Genomic DNA, 16,661 nt, shown 5'->3' on the forward strand with positions numbered 1-16,661 from the left:
TTGTATCTGGCACCAAGATTTTAGCAGCAGATCCTTTAAGTCGTGTGGGGCCTTCATAGATTGCATCAATGAACTTTGGTGCCCATGACCCTGTCACCTGTTCACTGGGTCACTGGTTGCCCTTTCTTGAAGCACTATTGATAGGTACTGATCACTACATGCTTTGAAAACCCCACAAGACCTGTCTGATGTTTTGGAGATGTTCTGACCCAGTTGTCAAGCCATCACAATATGGCTTGGGAAAAAAGGGACTCAGATTCTTGTGCTTACCCATTTTACCAGCTTTTACCACCTTCTGACTGAACTGACTGTTCACCTGCTACCTAAAATAGCCACCCCTTGACAGATGCCACTGTAGATGAAGATCATCAATGTTTTTCACACCTCGCCTGGTAGTAATGTTATGGTTGATCGGCATATACAACCCTTTGCTGTGAAATGGGTGTTAACCAGAGGAAATGGGCTCTGCGTCACAGGTACTCAAAGCAGCTTTTGTGTTACTCTCACTGCAAGAGCAGATGCATCTTTGTAGTGTGTGGTTGGACCCACCCATTTCCAAACTATTACCCCAACTAATAGATTTACACAGATACACACAGTGATAAAGCATATCCGGTACTTGAGAGATGAGCTACTTTCACCAATGACAGTTTCAAACAGCACATTTACACTAAGGACACTCACCCCCCCCAAAGTTTTAAAAGTATTGCCACTGTCAGAACTCTTCATATTACCTCAGCATGGGATTTAGTCAAGATTTTAGTCTTTTGATGAAAATTAATCTTAAATTCTAGTCTAGATCACATTTATAAATTTTACTGTAACTAAAATTGCTAATTTACTAAAGTTACATTTCTTTGAACTGTTCTTTTTCTGAATTAGTGACAACATACATCTTTAACAGAAGGCTCACTTATTTTGATGGACAATATTTGATCAACACAGGGTCAAAATTAAACAAGGTTATTTATTCAGGTGCTAAAAGTTCCAAAATGTCTTTTAACTTCCCAAGACCTCTTAACATCCTGTTAGTGATCATGATTGAGCTCACACAGAAACATCCATGCAGATCCATTTTTCCAGTCCATAAATATGTCCTTTTTTTTTCTTTTTTTTTTACCCTCCACTGGCAGCGCTGTTGGGCAAAACACGCACAAAGCCAAACACACACAACCTGTCTGTGATGTACTAGAAGAAGAATTGGAAAAGAATGGACCGTCATCACTGGTGAAACGGATTTCTCATTTTACTATGGTTAAGATTAGACTTGAGGAAGGGTTAAGGTTAGGTTTATATGTAGATTAAAGTGTAGGTTAAAAGGTTAAGATTTGGTCAGAGTGAAGATTAAGGCATAATTAAGGTGTAGGTTAAGATTAGGTTTGGGTGCAGATTAAGGTGTAGTTTAAGGTCAGGTAAAGATTAGGTTTAGATGTAGTTTAAGTTGCATGTTAACGTGTAGGTTAAGATTAGGTTTAGGTGTAGATTAAGGTGTAGATTAAGGTGTAGGTTAATGTATAGGTTAAGATTAGGTTTAGGTGTAGATTTGGGTGTAGGTTAAGATTAGCTGTAGATTTAGGTGTAGGTTAAGATTAGGTTTAGCTGCAGATTTAGGTGTAGGTTAAGATTAGGTTTAGGTGTAGATTAAAGTGTAGGTTAAGGTTAGGTTTAGGTGTAGATTAAGGTGTATGTTAATGTGTAGGTTAAGATTAGGTTTAAGGGTAGATTAAGGTGTAGGTTAAGGTTAGGTTTAGGTGTAGATTAAGGTGTATGTTAATGTGTAGGTTAAGATTAGGTTTAAGGGTAGATTAAGGTGTAGGTTAAGGTAAAGTTTAGGTGTAGATTAAGGTGTATGTTAATGTGTAGGTTAAGATTAGATTTAAGGGTAGATTAAGGTGTAGGTTAAGGTAAAGTTTAGGTGTAGATTAAGGTGTATGTTAATGTGTAGGTTAAGATTAGGTTTAGGTGTAGATTAAGGTGTAGGTTAAGGTTAGGTTTAGGTGTAGGTTAAGGTGTAGGTTAAGGAACACACCCTTGAGGAGATTCTTTAAAACAGTGAGTAATTTACAACTACTGACCATCAATAAACTGCAAATTTAAGTCAGTACCTGTGATGTATAATGTTGGTGTAACACACAATCCTATATGTCCTGAAAGTTAACTGTGAACTGTAGCAGCTGTGCTGTGTCTCTAAAACAGTGTGTTGATTTAATTTGTATCATTTAACTATTTAACTGTTTCCCACATCCAAGATCCAGTTCATACTATGCATAATATAAAACGTTGTTTTAGGTTTGAAAAAAGTAGTGACACCCAAATTAACAGTTATGTCAGTATATGAAGTTTTTATACAGCTTACAAAATGGCTGCCAGCATATGAGAACACATGGATAGTCATATCCTAGTATGCAGGTATCTGATTGGCTTAAATCACAGGAAATACGTATTAACACATTAACACACATTATTTTTTAGTAATACATTATTTTCTTTTTAAGTAATTTGAGCTGATGATGATGAAGTGTGCTTAATGGGTATGTGACCTTAATAGGTATGTTGACCCTAATTCAAGTCCTCATGTGACTGAATTGGACTACTCCTGTGTTTATTGAAGTGTACTTTTAAGGTATAGTTTTAAAGTTTTAAAGTATACCTCAGTATGGTTTTGTGCTGCAAATATACTAAATGTAAACTTACAGGTATGCTGTTATGAGTTATGAGAATTTCAGTGAGTGTGGAACACATGCTCAGTGTTAATGTGAAAGTCGAAGGTTAAACAGTCATATGCATAGCTAGTAGTATCTAGAGCGTTATCAATAGATCAGTGTGAGCATCCAGAGCAGGACAGTATTGCAGCAGGCAGCAGGGTGGTGGACAGCTGGGTTGCGCAGTACCGGGACAGAACAGCAGGAACAGCTCATCTCAAAACAATGGAAAGAGTAGGGAAGGACCAACAAAGGGGTTAGGAGGATTATGGCAGATATTGGCAAGTTAACACAATGGGAGAGCCTGGACCAGAGGGTAGGCAGGCAGCAGCACCTAACCACAAACGGACTTGCACCAGCATCAGGCAGACAGCAGAGGGCAGCTCAGGACATGGGAGAAAGAGAGAGAGAAGAAGGAAAAGAGGGAAGAATGGGTTTAGAAATATAAATAGTCTGGTGTTGGGTCTGTGAAGGAAGTAGTAAAAAAACTACAGCAATGATGATCAAAAATCCACAAAGAAAATGTAATGGAGGAATTAAGCTAATTGGAAGATTGTTGTACTATTTTCTTTAAGCTGTTCCACCCCAAACCACCAGCCAAGTATACTAAAGTATTTATATGGCAAGAATTCCTTAGGTACATCTAGAGGAAAGTACAAGTAAATGGCCAAATATACTTAAATATAATTTTGGTTAGCATAAATCTAATAAGTACATAAAAAGTAAACTGAAGGCATACTCACTTTTTGTAAATTAACAGCATACCAGAGTAAACCTTTTTTAGAAGGGTTCCCACCTGAACAATCACACAACACCATACAAAATGAGACTCAGAACTGAGAATGTCTACACTGGTGATATACAGAGATCTCATCACTGGTTTTCTTCTTTGCGCTGGTTTCGTTTATCCAAGTATGTCCCTCGTGTGGAGATTGGGTTTTCATACACATGATCTTCTAAAGGGGAAAAGATTTATTTACAGCAAACAGAATAGAAACATGACTGTGAAAATTATAATAATATTTATTATTTTAGATTATTAATGAAGAGAAGAAAGAAATATGTGGGTATTTACCCTCTCTGCTTTGGCTGTGCTGTACTGTGGCATACTGTGTGTACAGGCCTACATTATTAAAATAAATACAACAAAAACTATTAACAACAGACAATAACTAAAGGTAAGCAGGGCCGATGTGGATATACAATGGTATATACAGTGGTATGTACAAGAGCAGCAAATGTATTGTACTATAGAGATATGAGGTGGAAAGACTCTAGATAAATATATTCATTTATTAAAATTATTTAAAAATATAACTAGTGTCACAGTGACAGGAGAGTGAAACTGTAGTAACAGCAGAAAGTCAGGTAGAAATAACAGTGCAATGAGTGCATTATATATATTATATAATATATTATATTATTACATATAATAAGTATAATTAAAATAAACATAAGTTATTATACAATAATATATATGTAAAAACAATTAGATCATAAAGGGCCAATGTCTGCCTATGGCTTTTGCGTAGGTTTATGCAACAAGACCGACATTTATGTACAATAAATATTAGAAAAACAGAAATAATAACATCTGATTAATAACAGAGACAGAGGGAAAAGAAGTGTGGGTATTTACCCTCTCTGCTTTGGCTGTCCTGTACTGTGGAGCTACAATTCTCATATATTGGATGATCACGTGTATGCTCTGGAAGATCAGACAACACAGACAACTCAGGCATATTTAAATTCTTCACCTTTAGTCTAGGATCAATATGGGTTAGCCAAAAGAGCACCATCAAACCAGACAAATTTAAATAGCTTTTTAATGGGTCCTCCAAATCCAACACAAAATGCCACTTTTAATGACGACTGCAGTCTCAGAATTATTCAACCCCTTCATGACAACTGTCTTTAGCACTTCTACTGTTTTGACCTGCTGCAAATGTAATGCACAGCCAGACGCCAGTTTCTGGCACCATTCCTGGGGAATCTTAGCCCATTCCTCATGGGCAGTGGCCTCCAGGGCTCTAATATTTCTTGGGTTTGCTGCTGCAACCACCTTCTTCAAATCCCACCAAAGACTTTCTAGGGGATGTGATGAGCACTCAAGTATCTTCCAGGACTTCTTCTAAAGCCAAGCATTGGTGGACTTTGAGGTGTGTTTGAGATCAATGTGCTGTTGTAACATCCAATGACGCCCAAGCTTCGTATTCCTCACAGAAGGCATGATGTTTATTGATATTTGATTGAATCCATGTAGCCCTCCACACGTTGCAGGCTTTCAGTGCTAGAGGAAGCAAAGCAGCCCCAGAGCATCACTGAGCTACTGCCATGCTTCACTGTTGGCAGGGATTTTTTTTTAGTGTAGGCTTCATTCTTCCTTCTCTAGACATACTGCTGATCCATAGGCCCAAAAAGGTCTAGTTTAGTTTCCACTGCTCCACAGAACGGTGTTCCAAAACTACTCTGGCTTTTTTTATATAGCTCTGAGCAGATTGAGATGACTGTTCTTGTGCTTTTGGTTTAGTAGAGACGTACAGGCATGGAGACCTTCAGTGTTTAGTATAGGCATTACTGAGATGACTGAAACCTCACTGCCTGCTGCCACCAAATCTTGCTGTAAGTTGTTTGCAGAAATATGGTGGCAGCCGGTGATAGCTTTCTCTTTCTGCCACGTTCAAGTAGTACAGCCAGTGTTTCTTTAACTCCACCTTGTGGATTCTGCATCCAGCTGTATGTAAGAACATTCAGGGCCTTTGCTTGTATCTTCTTCCTTTTGCTTGTTTGTTAAGGCAGTGGCCTCTTCTCTGAACTGTTTGGACAGCTCTCCTGACAGTCATATTTCTAGCAAGCAAACGTCACAGTCAACAAACCCCAAGCCAGTCCAGGTATTTGATGCGTTGTATCTAGAGCACACCTGATGCAACTAATGAAGCCCTTGATTTGCCACCTGATTTGGAAATGTGAGCTTTTACGAGTTGAGTAATTCTGAGACTGCATTCGTCATTAGAAGTGGTATTCTGTGTCAAATTTGGAGAAAACACTGGTTCTATTTGTCTTGTTTGATTGGTTAATTGCAAACAGCTGAAAGTTTGTACATTTCACAAATAAATAGAGATTGAATATTTTCAATTGTACCTGCAAAATGTCAATTTTGTAGAAAAAAACTTTCAATGGAAGTCAATGTAAAAGATTTTATCCCATGCCATTTTAGAGCATTTATATTGGTCCTTTTATCATTAAAGTTTGATACAACATAAAAAACAATCAGATTCACATTTTGTCAGAGTAAATAATGACAAAAATGGTGATAAGCCTTACATCTTGTAGATGTACCGTTTGATAACAGGTCATCTTTTCCTACGCATATTTTGACTTTTGCTTTTATTTGTGGTCAGTTTCTGACCACAGGACCACTGTTGGCATGATGGTTTGGTTGGCAATTCTTAATCCAGCAGTGCCAAAAAGGCTACTTCAATTTCCCAGCATCTATACAAATGTGCTGCTGCACTGCATCTTCACACTGCATCTCATGTCATAGCTTACCACAAACATCATCCGTCTCAGAACGCCGTCTTCCTGCAACACCCAGAATAAGTTTCAGTGACACCTTTTTTATGAAAGGTTTAGCAAACAAAACATGTTAATAATAGGGGCACTGATGAGCGTCTCGCATCAACACTCCTACTTCTAGATCACTTTATAGAGCAGCTACAGGGTTCAAACCATGGAGAAAACTAAAAACGGACAAAATGAAGATTTTTAATTGGACAGCAGCAATAAACTCCTAAAAACTAACAGTGACACTAACAGCGGGTCCTACATATTCTGCACCGGTGACTTAGCCTAACAGTGTTTCACAGTGATAAATTGGTCTTGATCTTGTTTAGAAATGCCAAAATTATTCATTTAGAAATTTGGACCTTTACCTCCGAATTTAGAATCTAAAACCTAGCCTCGATTTAGTAATGAATAGAAGACACCTAGCTAGCTAGCATTGTCAGTGTCTGGGAGAGGGATGTCCCCCAGATACAGGCCAGGAATGCGGTCTAGGACTCTTGGTTTGGCCATGACCGAGATCAAACCCATGATTGTCCAATGTTAGCACCAACACTTGGATGGTTACGCCTCTCGGGAGCCTGAAGGGTTTATTATTATGATTGAGTTATACATCACACATACTTCATGATTCGTTCCACAATCTGAATCAATCAATAAAAAGTGCTGAAATTAATTTGTGCGCCAAATGGTTTGAACTGAACACTGTCTAGAACCAAGGTGTGAATTACCTAGAACGTAGAACCCCCTGATTAACTGTAATCTTATTATGAATTAAATATCATTGCTGTTCAAAGAAAAACAAATATGTATCTCCAAAACAGCAGTTTTACATGACTTTACATAACTTTACTTAACTATCAATGAAAGTCAATGTAAACATTATTATTCCAAGTAATGTAGAGCATTTCTATTGGCCCATTTATCCAGAATTATTTACACAGGGTACAGATCTCCATGGTTTAAACCATGGAGAAAAATAAAAACGGAGAAAAATTGAGACATAATTTTCATTGTACAGCAGCGATATGCACTCAAATACAAATTCAGGATTTCTGGTCAGCTAGGTGAACACCAGCCCACAGTCCAAAGTTTGTGGCATAGATACTAGATAACTAAGGAGGGGGGGGGGGGGGGGTTGTGTGGGAAAGAGTCATCCATTGGCATCGGGCCCCGGATTGACAGGAGCTACTTGACACACTGTCTATAACCTATATGAACCAAATGCAGTTAATTAAGAATTAAGATGTACATTAAAGTGAATAATTCATGCTCAGTGATTTGCAGTCAAGGTGTGAAGTGTTTACTGAACATGATTACACCTAATATGCAATTCTAAGTGTTTCTCCACACAAAATGTTAAGAGTTAGTGCTACTACAGGCAAGACCTAAAACAGTTATATTAATTCTAATGAAGATTTGACAGAAATAGTGATTAAACCATTTAAAGGTGATTCATTTGGGTTTTATTAAGCAAAGTACAAGACCTTAAAGTTAAAAGCCCCAAAGTCAGTTCTGTAAATACAGCAGATTTAATAATAAAATACACTGAAAGACTTACGTTTACTTGCGATGTAGAAAACTAATATTATAAGCAGAAGAATAACGACTGCTCCTGATGTTCCTGCTATCATTGATGTCTGGTAGAAATGAGCAGAGACAGTAGAAAGACCTGTAGGAGAGACATAATCATTTGATTTGAGTGAATTTTTCTTATTGAAAATGGTATAATAATCTATCTTTAACTCATATTGTTCTTCTTAACGTCTTCACTTTAAAAAATAAAGGTGCCACAGGCGGTTCTTTGCCATAGAAGAACCACTTTTGGTTAAAAAGCCATTTATGAAAGGTGACCCCTAAACCGATAAAGAACCTTTACATCAAGATATTCACCTTTTCCTGGGGTCTTTCAAAGGTTATTGAGACTCACACTTTAACAATCACTACGGCATCACTCAACAAACCATTTGTAGCACCTTTATTTTTCGTGTTGAGTGTTGGAGTGACGGATACCACAGGACTCCTTCAGTGGTCTCGTCGAGTCCTCATCTAGATTGCTTAGGTCTGCTGTGGCAGCACAAGGGGGCTACTCAATATTAGGCAGGTGGTGCTTAGATTATGGCTGATTGGTGTTTACACTTTGTGCAGAATTATCAGGCAAATGAGTATTTTGATCACATCAACCTTTTTATACATGTTGTCCTACTCCAAGCTCTATAGGCTTTAAAGCCAACTACCAATCAAGTAAATCAGGTGATGTGCATCTCTGTAATGAGAAGGGGTGTGGTCTAATGACATCAACACCCTATATAAGGTGTGCTTAATTATTAGGCAACTTCCTTTCCTTTGGCAAAATGGGTCAGAGGAGAGATTTGACGGACTCTGAAAAGTCAAAACTTGTGAGATGTCTTGCAGAGGGATGCAGCAGTCTTGAAATTACTGCAATTAGTGTGATCACCGAACAATCAAGTGTTTCATGGCAAATTGCCAACAGGGTCGCAAGAAACGTGTTGAAAAAAAAAAGGCGCAAAATAACTGCCCATGAATTGAGGAAAATCAAGCGTGAAGCTGCCAAGATGCCATTTGCCACCAGTTTTGCCATATTTCAGAGCTGCAACGTTACTGGAGTATCAAAAAGCACAAGGTGTGCGATACTCAGGGACATGGCCAAGGTAAAGAAGGCTGAAAAATGACCACCTTTGAACAAGAAACATAAGATAAAACGTCCAGACTGGGCCAAGAAATATCTTAATTCTGATTTTTCTAAGGTTTTATGGACTGATGAAATGCGAGTGACTCTTGATGGGCCAGATGGATGGGCCTGAGGCTGGATTAGTAAAGGGCAGAGAGCTCCACTCCGACTCAGACGCCAGCAAGGTGGAGGTGGGGTACTGGTATGGGCTGGTATCATCAAAGATGAACTTGTGGGACCTTTTCGGGTTGAGGATGGAGTGAAGCTCAACTCCCAGACCTACTGCCAGTTTCTGGAAGACACCTTCTTCAAGCAGTGGTACAGAAAGATGATTTTCATGCAGGACAATGCTCCATCACATGCATCCAAATACTCCACAGCGTGGCTGGCCAGTAAGGGTCTAAAAGAAGAAAAAATGATGACATGGCCCCCTTGTTCACCTGATCCGAACCCCATAGAGAACCTGTGGTCCCTCATAAAATGTGAGATCTACAGGGAGGGAAAACAGTACACCTCTCTGAACAGTGTCTGGGAGGCTGTGGTGTCGTAAACAGATCAAGCAACTGACCTATGGTCTGAATCTATGGATGGAAGGCTTTTGAGTGTCATGGTAAAGAAAGGTGGCTATATTGGTCACTGATTTGTTTTTGGTTTTGTTTTTGAATGTCAGAAATGTTTATTTCTAATTTTTGTGTTATATTGGTTTACCTGGTGAAAATAAACAAGTGAGATGGGTATATATTTGTTTTTTATTAAGTTGCCTAATAATTCTGCACAGTAATAGTTACCTGCCCAAACAGATATCCTCCTAAGATAGCCAACTCCAACTTCCAAAAATATTAAGCTTTGATATTTATGAGTCTTTTGGGTTGATTGAGAACATAGTCGTTGTTCAATAATAAAAAGAATCCTCTCAAATACAACTTACCTAATAATTCTGCACACACAGTAAAAAATGCACACACTGTATGTTTAGATACAATAAAATATAAACCCAATCGTTTAGGATGCGTATATGTGCGTATATCATAAACCGAGCAGAACTCCTAGATCTGTAGGAACTGGTCTGCTAGTCCTGCCTGGGATAAAGACAAAACATGGAGAAGCAGCATTGAGCTACTCTGCTGCTGTTAAATGGAATCAGCTAACAGAGAGCATTAGAAGAGCTCAGACACTTTAAATCCAGACAGAAAACCTTTTTTAACTCAAACACTTTTCCTCACGCTTATGTTTAATCTTTTAAATCTTTTTTTAATTATATTTTTATTTGAAATGCATTTTAAATGTTTTACTTTTTGCTTTTACTGTTTTTAACTCTTTGTATTTTTGCCTTGTTAAATGTAAAGAACTGCCACTATGAAAGGTATGAAAGGTGCTATACAAATAAACGTGCCTATATGGTCACTTTTCAGATTAATGTATTAGCAAGCCTTGATTTAAGCCGTAAGAACAACAGGACTCTTATTCAGATAAAAATATAGCTTTTCCTTTTAAACTACATTAATATTTATATTATTTTCAAGCATAACATTTAAAGAAAGTAATGTAGCACTGTTGGACAGGACAGGACAGGACAGGACAGGTGAATGAAAATGCAAAAACGAACCAAGTTGCACGTCCTGATAAGCGATGCTGCAGTTTATCCCCTTAAACAGCTCACAGTGGTAGAGGCCCAGATCAGACTCACTCACATTATGGAGGAGGATGGAGAAGTTTCCAGATGCTGAGAGTTTGGGGAAGGTCTTAATACGTCCATTTCTGTTCGTCCAGAACATTACCTCACCCATCAGTTTGATCTCCACCAGATTATCTGCTGGTATAGTCTTCTGACTCCACACTGCTGCTATATCTGCAGTCTTGTCTGATCCGAGGAGGGTCGGTTCAAAGTTGCATGGCAGCAGAACATCAGACTGCAGCTCAGAGGTGATGTTGCCTTCATGAACACACTGTCCCAGACATGCTTCATGCCCTGGATGGAAATCACCATTAAGAAACAGTTGGGCAGATGACCAAGTGACATAACATAGAACTACAAGTGAGTTCCCCTCGCCCACTCACCTTGGACCAACACCAGGCACTGCCAGCAAAGCACCCACAGAGTGAAGAACATCAGCTCAAAGGCCACGACCATCGTGTGTTTCACTGCTTCTCCAAACGCAGCAGTGTCAGAAAAACAACCTGAGGAACTGCGCTGAGAGTGAGATCTTAGCATCACTTCCTGAAAACCCCAAACAGCGACCAAACCGCAAGACCTGGTACCATTAAGCTCAGGACTTGAACTTTATGTTCATGATCTACGAGACGGTTCTGTGGAAGTGACCTTCAAGCTAAAACAGTCTGTAACATCCACTAAATCCACTAAAGATAGCTTTGCTAGCAGTTATAAAAAGGCTCAGATATATAAATGTCATAAACTGATGTAAGTGTGAAGAGATTTCTCCAGAGGCAGATTACGATCTTCACCACGTATCCGTTAGCAACCTACTATAAGACAAGCTAGGCGCCTAAAATATAGCAGTACACCGTTCAGTCATTTGAGTCATTCTAAGTAACGGGTGCCATCCGCAACGTCCGCAACGTTTGATGGGCATAGGGGCCTCCTGACCGACACAACGGCTACATCTCCTATATGAATCAAATGCTGATGATTAAGAATTAAGATGTACAATTCTTCGTATTTCTCCACATATAACTAACACTACTACAGGCTAGAATTAATATAACTAATAAAGATCATTAATAACCAAAACATTTCAAAGTGATTCATTCAGGTTTTATCCAACAAAGAACACAACTTTAATAAAGCCAGCAAAGTCAGTTCTGTAAGTACAGCAGATTAAACGAGAAAATGCCCTAAAAGACTCACGGTTACTTCAGATGTAGGAAACTCCTGTTATAAGCAGAAGAAATCCTCCTGATTTTTCATTTTTACGTTATAATTTTTTACATGGCTGTGTCGACCAATTTTTTTTCATAATAATCCTGTCACAAATACATAAGACATTTATTCCAAATTAAATTAAAAAAATTTATTAATTAAATAAATACATTCTAAATAATTTATGATTTCGATGCATCCCTAAGTTTGACTTACCACCCCGTCACACTGTTTTGTCGTGTTTATAATTACACAACAGTTACACATCCAGCCACACGAGCTGATCGGTTGAGCAGAGCTCTAACCATGCTGTTATTTCAACCACTGTATCACTCCGCCGTTAAACCAAGAAGTAGCGCAAACACCCTAAAGAAAAGAAAACAAGAACAACCTAAACCTAAACTTAAAGGATCTGGACACGAACCCCCGGCAAGACATTAACTGCGAGTGGGTAACAGACTTTAAGTTGCTGGTCTGTGAGAGGAGCTGGAGAGGGAACTGCAGGCTGTGCAGTGAGTGAGTGGAGTTCCTCTGTGACAGGGCTGGCAGCAAGCTGCTTGTTGAGGAACTATGATTTAGCAAAAGGAAATGCGAAGATTACGACCACTGCCCGATTTCTTTTTCTTTTTTTTTACCCTCAAAACTGCAGAATACAGCAGAAGAGGGAATGTTTTATCATAAAACACTAAAAAAAAAAGAAGAAAAAAAAAGAAAAGAAATAAAAATAAATAAAAAAACACTATGAAATACGCCTTCATCACGGCCACGCTGTTATTTCCTCACGTGTTCTATTGCTTCCATGAAGTACTGCTGCTTTAAATAACATCCCAAAGAGGAAGTGACATCATTTGAGCCTTTGAAGTAGCCAGGAACAAAAAGGCAAGTTCTGCATTGTTTGTTTGTTTTGGTTGCTTTTTCATGTTAGACAGAGTCGGTCAAGCTCAACCCAACCACCCCGTCACATAAAACGCATCGGGGAAACAGTTTTTACATGACTACATTTTTTACACAATTAATGCAAAAAACTTTCAGAATGGTTGGCGTGTGCGCTAGGCCATTTAACTTGTACTTGAGGCAATGTTAGGATTACATTTACCACCCCGTTACATTTTATTGTAAATAAGGCTCCCACCTCAGGCCATCAGAAAATGATGCACTGACATTAGTAACTGAGCTGCAGCTGAGTTTGCTTCACTGTTGTGTCAGCTGGTTGATGCAATACAACAGATAACACCACTACCTGCCAGTAAGCTACCACGCCACAGTAGAGAGACTGGGGTTCGATTCCTGGTCTGTGTGGCTGTGCTGCACCGCACCAATAAGAGTCCTTGGGCAAAGACTCCTAACACTGCATTGGCCCACCTCTGTAATACCAGTTACTCTGGTCTGGATAAGAGCGTCAGCTAAAGATGTTTAGTCTGTGGCTCCTCCCCCTCAGTATATTTACTGATCATTCCCATCTGCAGGTCAGGACTCCTCCCATCACATGACGTCCCCAGACTGGGAGGCTTTCGACAATGAAGTGCTTTGCCGTATTTTGTCACTGTATTGTTTGGTACTGGATACCGTGATGCTACTTGGCATCTTCTTGGTGAATTGTGTCAGTGATGACCCTGGCTCGTTCAAGAGTTGACCTGAAAATACTGTACCATAATTTCTCATGCACCAAGAAAACGTGTTAAAAAATAAATAAATAAAAAGACAATTGTGGTTCTGAAATGATTGAGCCGATGCACCCAGAGATCTCCGACATTGCAAAGTTAATCAAACCTAAACTTTGTGTGTTTAACTGTAAGATCTCCCCCCCCCAACTTTCAGGTTAATTGTGCATCAGGGGAGTGATATTTTTACCCAGTCAGAATGATCACAGTTTTTCCCTTTTTGACAGAATAAGTCAAAGAGCGCCCTCTACCCACCTGGACAGAGAGAACGACTGATTGTGCCCTCACAGACTCAGGGTGCTGATGGCAAAGAAGCATGGCTCGGGATTTAAAAAGTCACGACCCCCAGGCCATAGTGGAAGCACAACAGACCACTAAGCCAATCAGAGGAAGACTTACATTTAGTACCATGGGATTCTTCAAGAAGAGAAGACCAAAAAGAAACAGTAGAGGAGGCCAAACATTAACTTTCAGAAAGGTGGAGCTAATCCACTTTATTGATTGGTCTGAACTTTTTTTTTGTAATTGGCTGCTTAAGAGACATTGTGCGATACAAACATTGCGTTTCAACATCATGGGATACACTGGTTATTTCAAGTCTCGATTCTGAACGGACAAAAGAAAAAAACTGCAAGGTGTCGGACTGAAGAAAAAAAAAGACTAAATGATGCAATGATCGACTTTCATTTTCTTAAGATTCAAGTTTCACCACCTTTTTTTGTCAACGCCATTGTAAACACTTTGCATCCCATTAAAACAGGATGAATAACATCGATGTTGAAAATGATTTTTTTTTTAATCTCAACATGAGCTTTTTTTTCCATTTCAGAAGTGAAATTAAATATCAAAACAAAACAAAAAAACAACAAAAAATAAAAGCAGACAGGCTTTGTTTCTGGAGCGAAGCGAACGCAGAGAGAAAACCCAAACAGGCTTATACTTTGAAACATCTGCTTCAAGGGTCTATAGCTGTGATTACTGTGAGACAGATCTTTGCCAGAGAACATACGGCTGTGTTGTTTACTGTTTGTGCAGATAACTAAAACTGAAGATTCGTCAAGAAATGTAAGATGTACAAGTGAAGCAGCTGCTTTGCAGCAGCAGCTCGAATAGCCTTAACTGTACCATAGATTAGAGCGGAGATAAAGTGATGTGTCAAACAAGCGGCAAGTTGTCAAATGAAGACGCGTTTCTGAGCGGCGGAAGAGAGTTATTGCAGAGACGTGAATGAAACCGAACCTCTGCACAAGCTTGAATAACTTAGATTACAGGTAGTACGCTTTTAATCACTGTCAAAAGTTACTAAGCCCCAAAAAATAACTAAGAAAAGTGCAACGACGGTGCAGAGGTGCATCAAACAGACGTTTGGTTTTTCCTTTCTTTTGGGTAGACGTGTCAGGGTGGGAGAGAAGAGGTTGACAGCATGTTCTTCAGCAATTAAAAAAAACAAAAAACGCTAACAAAACAAAAGAAAAGTGTGAAAGAATGAACTGAAGACGAAGAAGGTCACAGTTTGTTTGATTTCCGCCTCAATGTAAGGGAGACTAACCCCCTCTCAAACAACACAAATTCCTCTAGGAGAAAAAAAAACAGCAGAACATTTAGCACTTGTTAGCAACCACACAGAGCAACACACCAAAGCAGTTCAGGAAAGAAGAAAAAAAAGAAAAGAAAAAAGAACAAAAAAAGCCCATGGCCAGTTTCACCACGAGCCACTGCTCAGCACAGGAAGAGAGAGAAAAAACCCCAACAAAAAACCTAAAATAAAAAATACAAAGAACTTTGAAGGAACTTTAAAAGAAACGTTCAGCTTATATTTCTTCTTTCACGGGGGGAAAAAAAAACGAACAAACAAACAAAAAAAAAACAAAAAAAAAACAACATACGGCTCCAACACCAGTGTTCTCAACTTGTTCACATGAACCAAAAAGGAGATGGTGTCTCTTCTTTCTTTCGTAAACGTCAGCTTTTCCTGCAGGCCTGAAGACACTTTTTTTTATTAATATAATCTTTTTCACCTGGGTCGGTCAAACCAGCTTTTCTAAACGTCGCCGGCGCAGAAGCAGAATCTATTTATATGCTTACACAAGCGCCTCCACAGAGCTATGAAGGTAGGGTCCGCATCCGGTTTCTGAAACGTTCACCCCCTCGCTTTCGTCTGACGGTGACTCTCTGAAGGCTGTGGTCAGTCGGAGCGTTGATCCCCTCGACTGAAGTTCAAGTTCATCCCGCTGCTGCCGTCACCGTGGGTGCACCGCTGCACTTTTCACATTAAGAGAAAAAAATAATAATAATAAAAGAACGTCCACGTAATCTTAAACCAGCAGGGTCTGATTTAAAAAGCAACGTTAAAACGCGGAGAAGAAGAGTCGAAGAAAAGAAGAAGAAAAAAAATTTAACACACAGCAAAAGGTTACTCTATTTACATACATTGATTTTTTTCTTCTTTAAAGACAAAAAGTATTTCTTTACAGAAATCGAACAAAATTTTAAGCAAATAAGTCTTTTTTTAAAGTTATCTTTACATTGCAAGTTCTTCATCCTTTCCTTTTTTTTTTCGCTTTTCAACATTTTGTGTTATTCTCATCCACAAACAGGCAACGTAAAGCTTCTGGACTTCCGTTACAAAGTTTTCTCCTGAAGACTCCTAAAGCCTGTTAGTGGCCCCCCTCGCAAAGCTCTCTCTCTTTCTCTCTCTGACCACCAGAGAGCGCTGAAGCACCAGAAACGAGTCCTCCTCCCCAGCTAATCCCCCACACACAAGAGTGGCAGTGGGAGGGACCTGTAGAACTGGGGAGGTGGGGCGCTCTTGGGAGGGACACTTTTACTGTGGTGACCCCTAATGATGGGGGGATGGGGGGAGGGGCGGGGGTTTGGTGGGGTTGGAGGGAGATCGGAGTTCGCCGCTAGGCTCAGTCGTCGCTGTCCGACAGGGTTTCGTACTGTTCTGAGAGCAGTGGCTGTTCCCATGCTCGGGCCGGGCCAACAGGGCCGCCGCCGCCACCACCGCTGCCTCCTGGTTGCTGCTGCTGGGACTGCATGGAGGGAGAAGGGCAGGCCATGGAGGTGGGTGGGGTGCTACTCAACATCCGCATGGTCAGAGGGTTGTAGGGGAACTGCATGGAACCTGAGATTGAGATTGAAAAAAGAACGGGTTAGGGACATTC

General features: G+C 39.6%; 2 protein-coding genes and 1 long non-coding RNA gene across 9 annotated transcripts in view; all 3 read right to left on the minus strand.

The window, feature by feature from the left end:
- LOC140537857 (uncharacterized) overlaps positions 1–16,661 on the minus strand; it is a 45,139-nt gene that overhangs the window by 16,751 nt on the left and 11,727 nt on the right. The gene's annotated exons all lie outside the window — the stretch shown is intronic.
- On the minus strand, positions 873–10,759 carry LOC140572585 (uncharacterized). The gene is made up of 6 exons (XR_011980658.1): positions 10,734–10,759; positions 7,825–7,935; positions 6,252–6,284; positions 4,342–4,410; positions 3,778–3,825; positions 873–3,658 (listed from the first exon to the last, which is right to left on the minus strand). It is a non-coding gene; the product is annotated as an uncharacterized lncRNA (long non-coding RNA).
- Positions 13,958–16,661, minus strand: part of ncor1 (nuclear receptor corepressor 1) — a 111,861-nt gene continuing 109,157 nt past the window's right edge. For all 7 annotated transcript variants that reach the window (XM_072659734.1, XM_072659742.1, XM_072659980.1 and 4 more), the window contains one exon: positions 13,958–16,621. In XM_072659734.1, the coding sequence (XP_072515835.1) occupies positions 16,407–16,621 (215 nt within the window). In that variant the 3' untranslated portion in view covers positions 13,958–16,406. The remainder of the gene's footprint in view (positions 16,622–16,661) is intronic.

The sequence above is a fragment of the Salminus brasiliensis genome, chromosome 1, assembly GCF_030463535.1.
Source record: "Salminus brasiliensis chromosome 1, fSalBra1.hap2, whole genome shotgun sequence".
In the NCBI taxonomy this organism is placed as follows: Eukaryota; Metazoa; Chordata; class Actinopteri; order Characiformes; family Bryconidae; genus Salminus; species Salminus brasiliensis.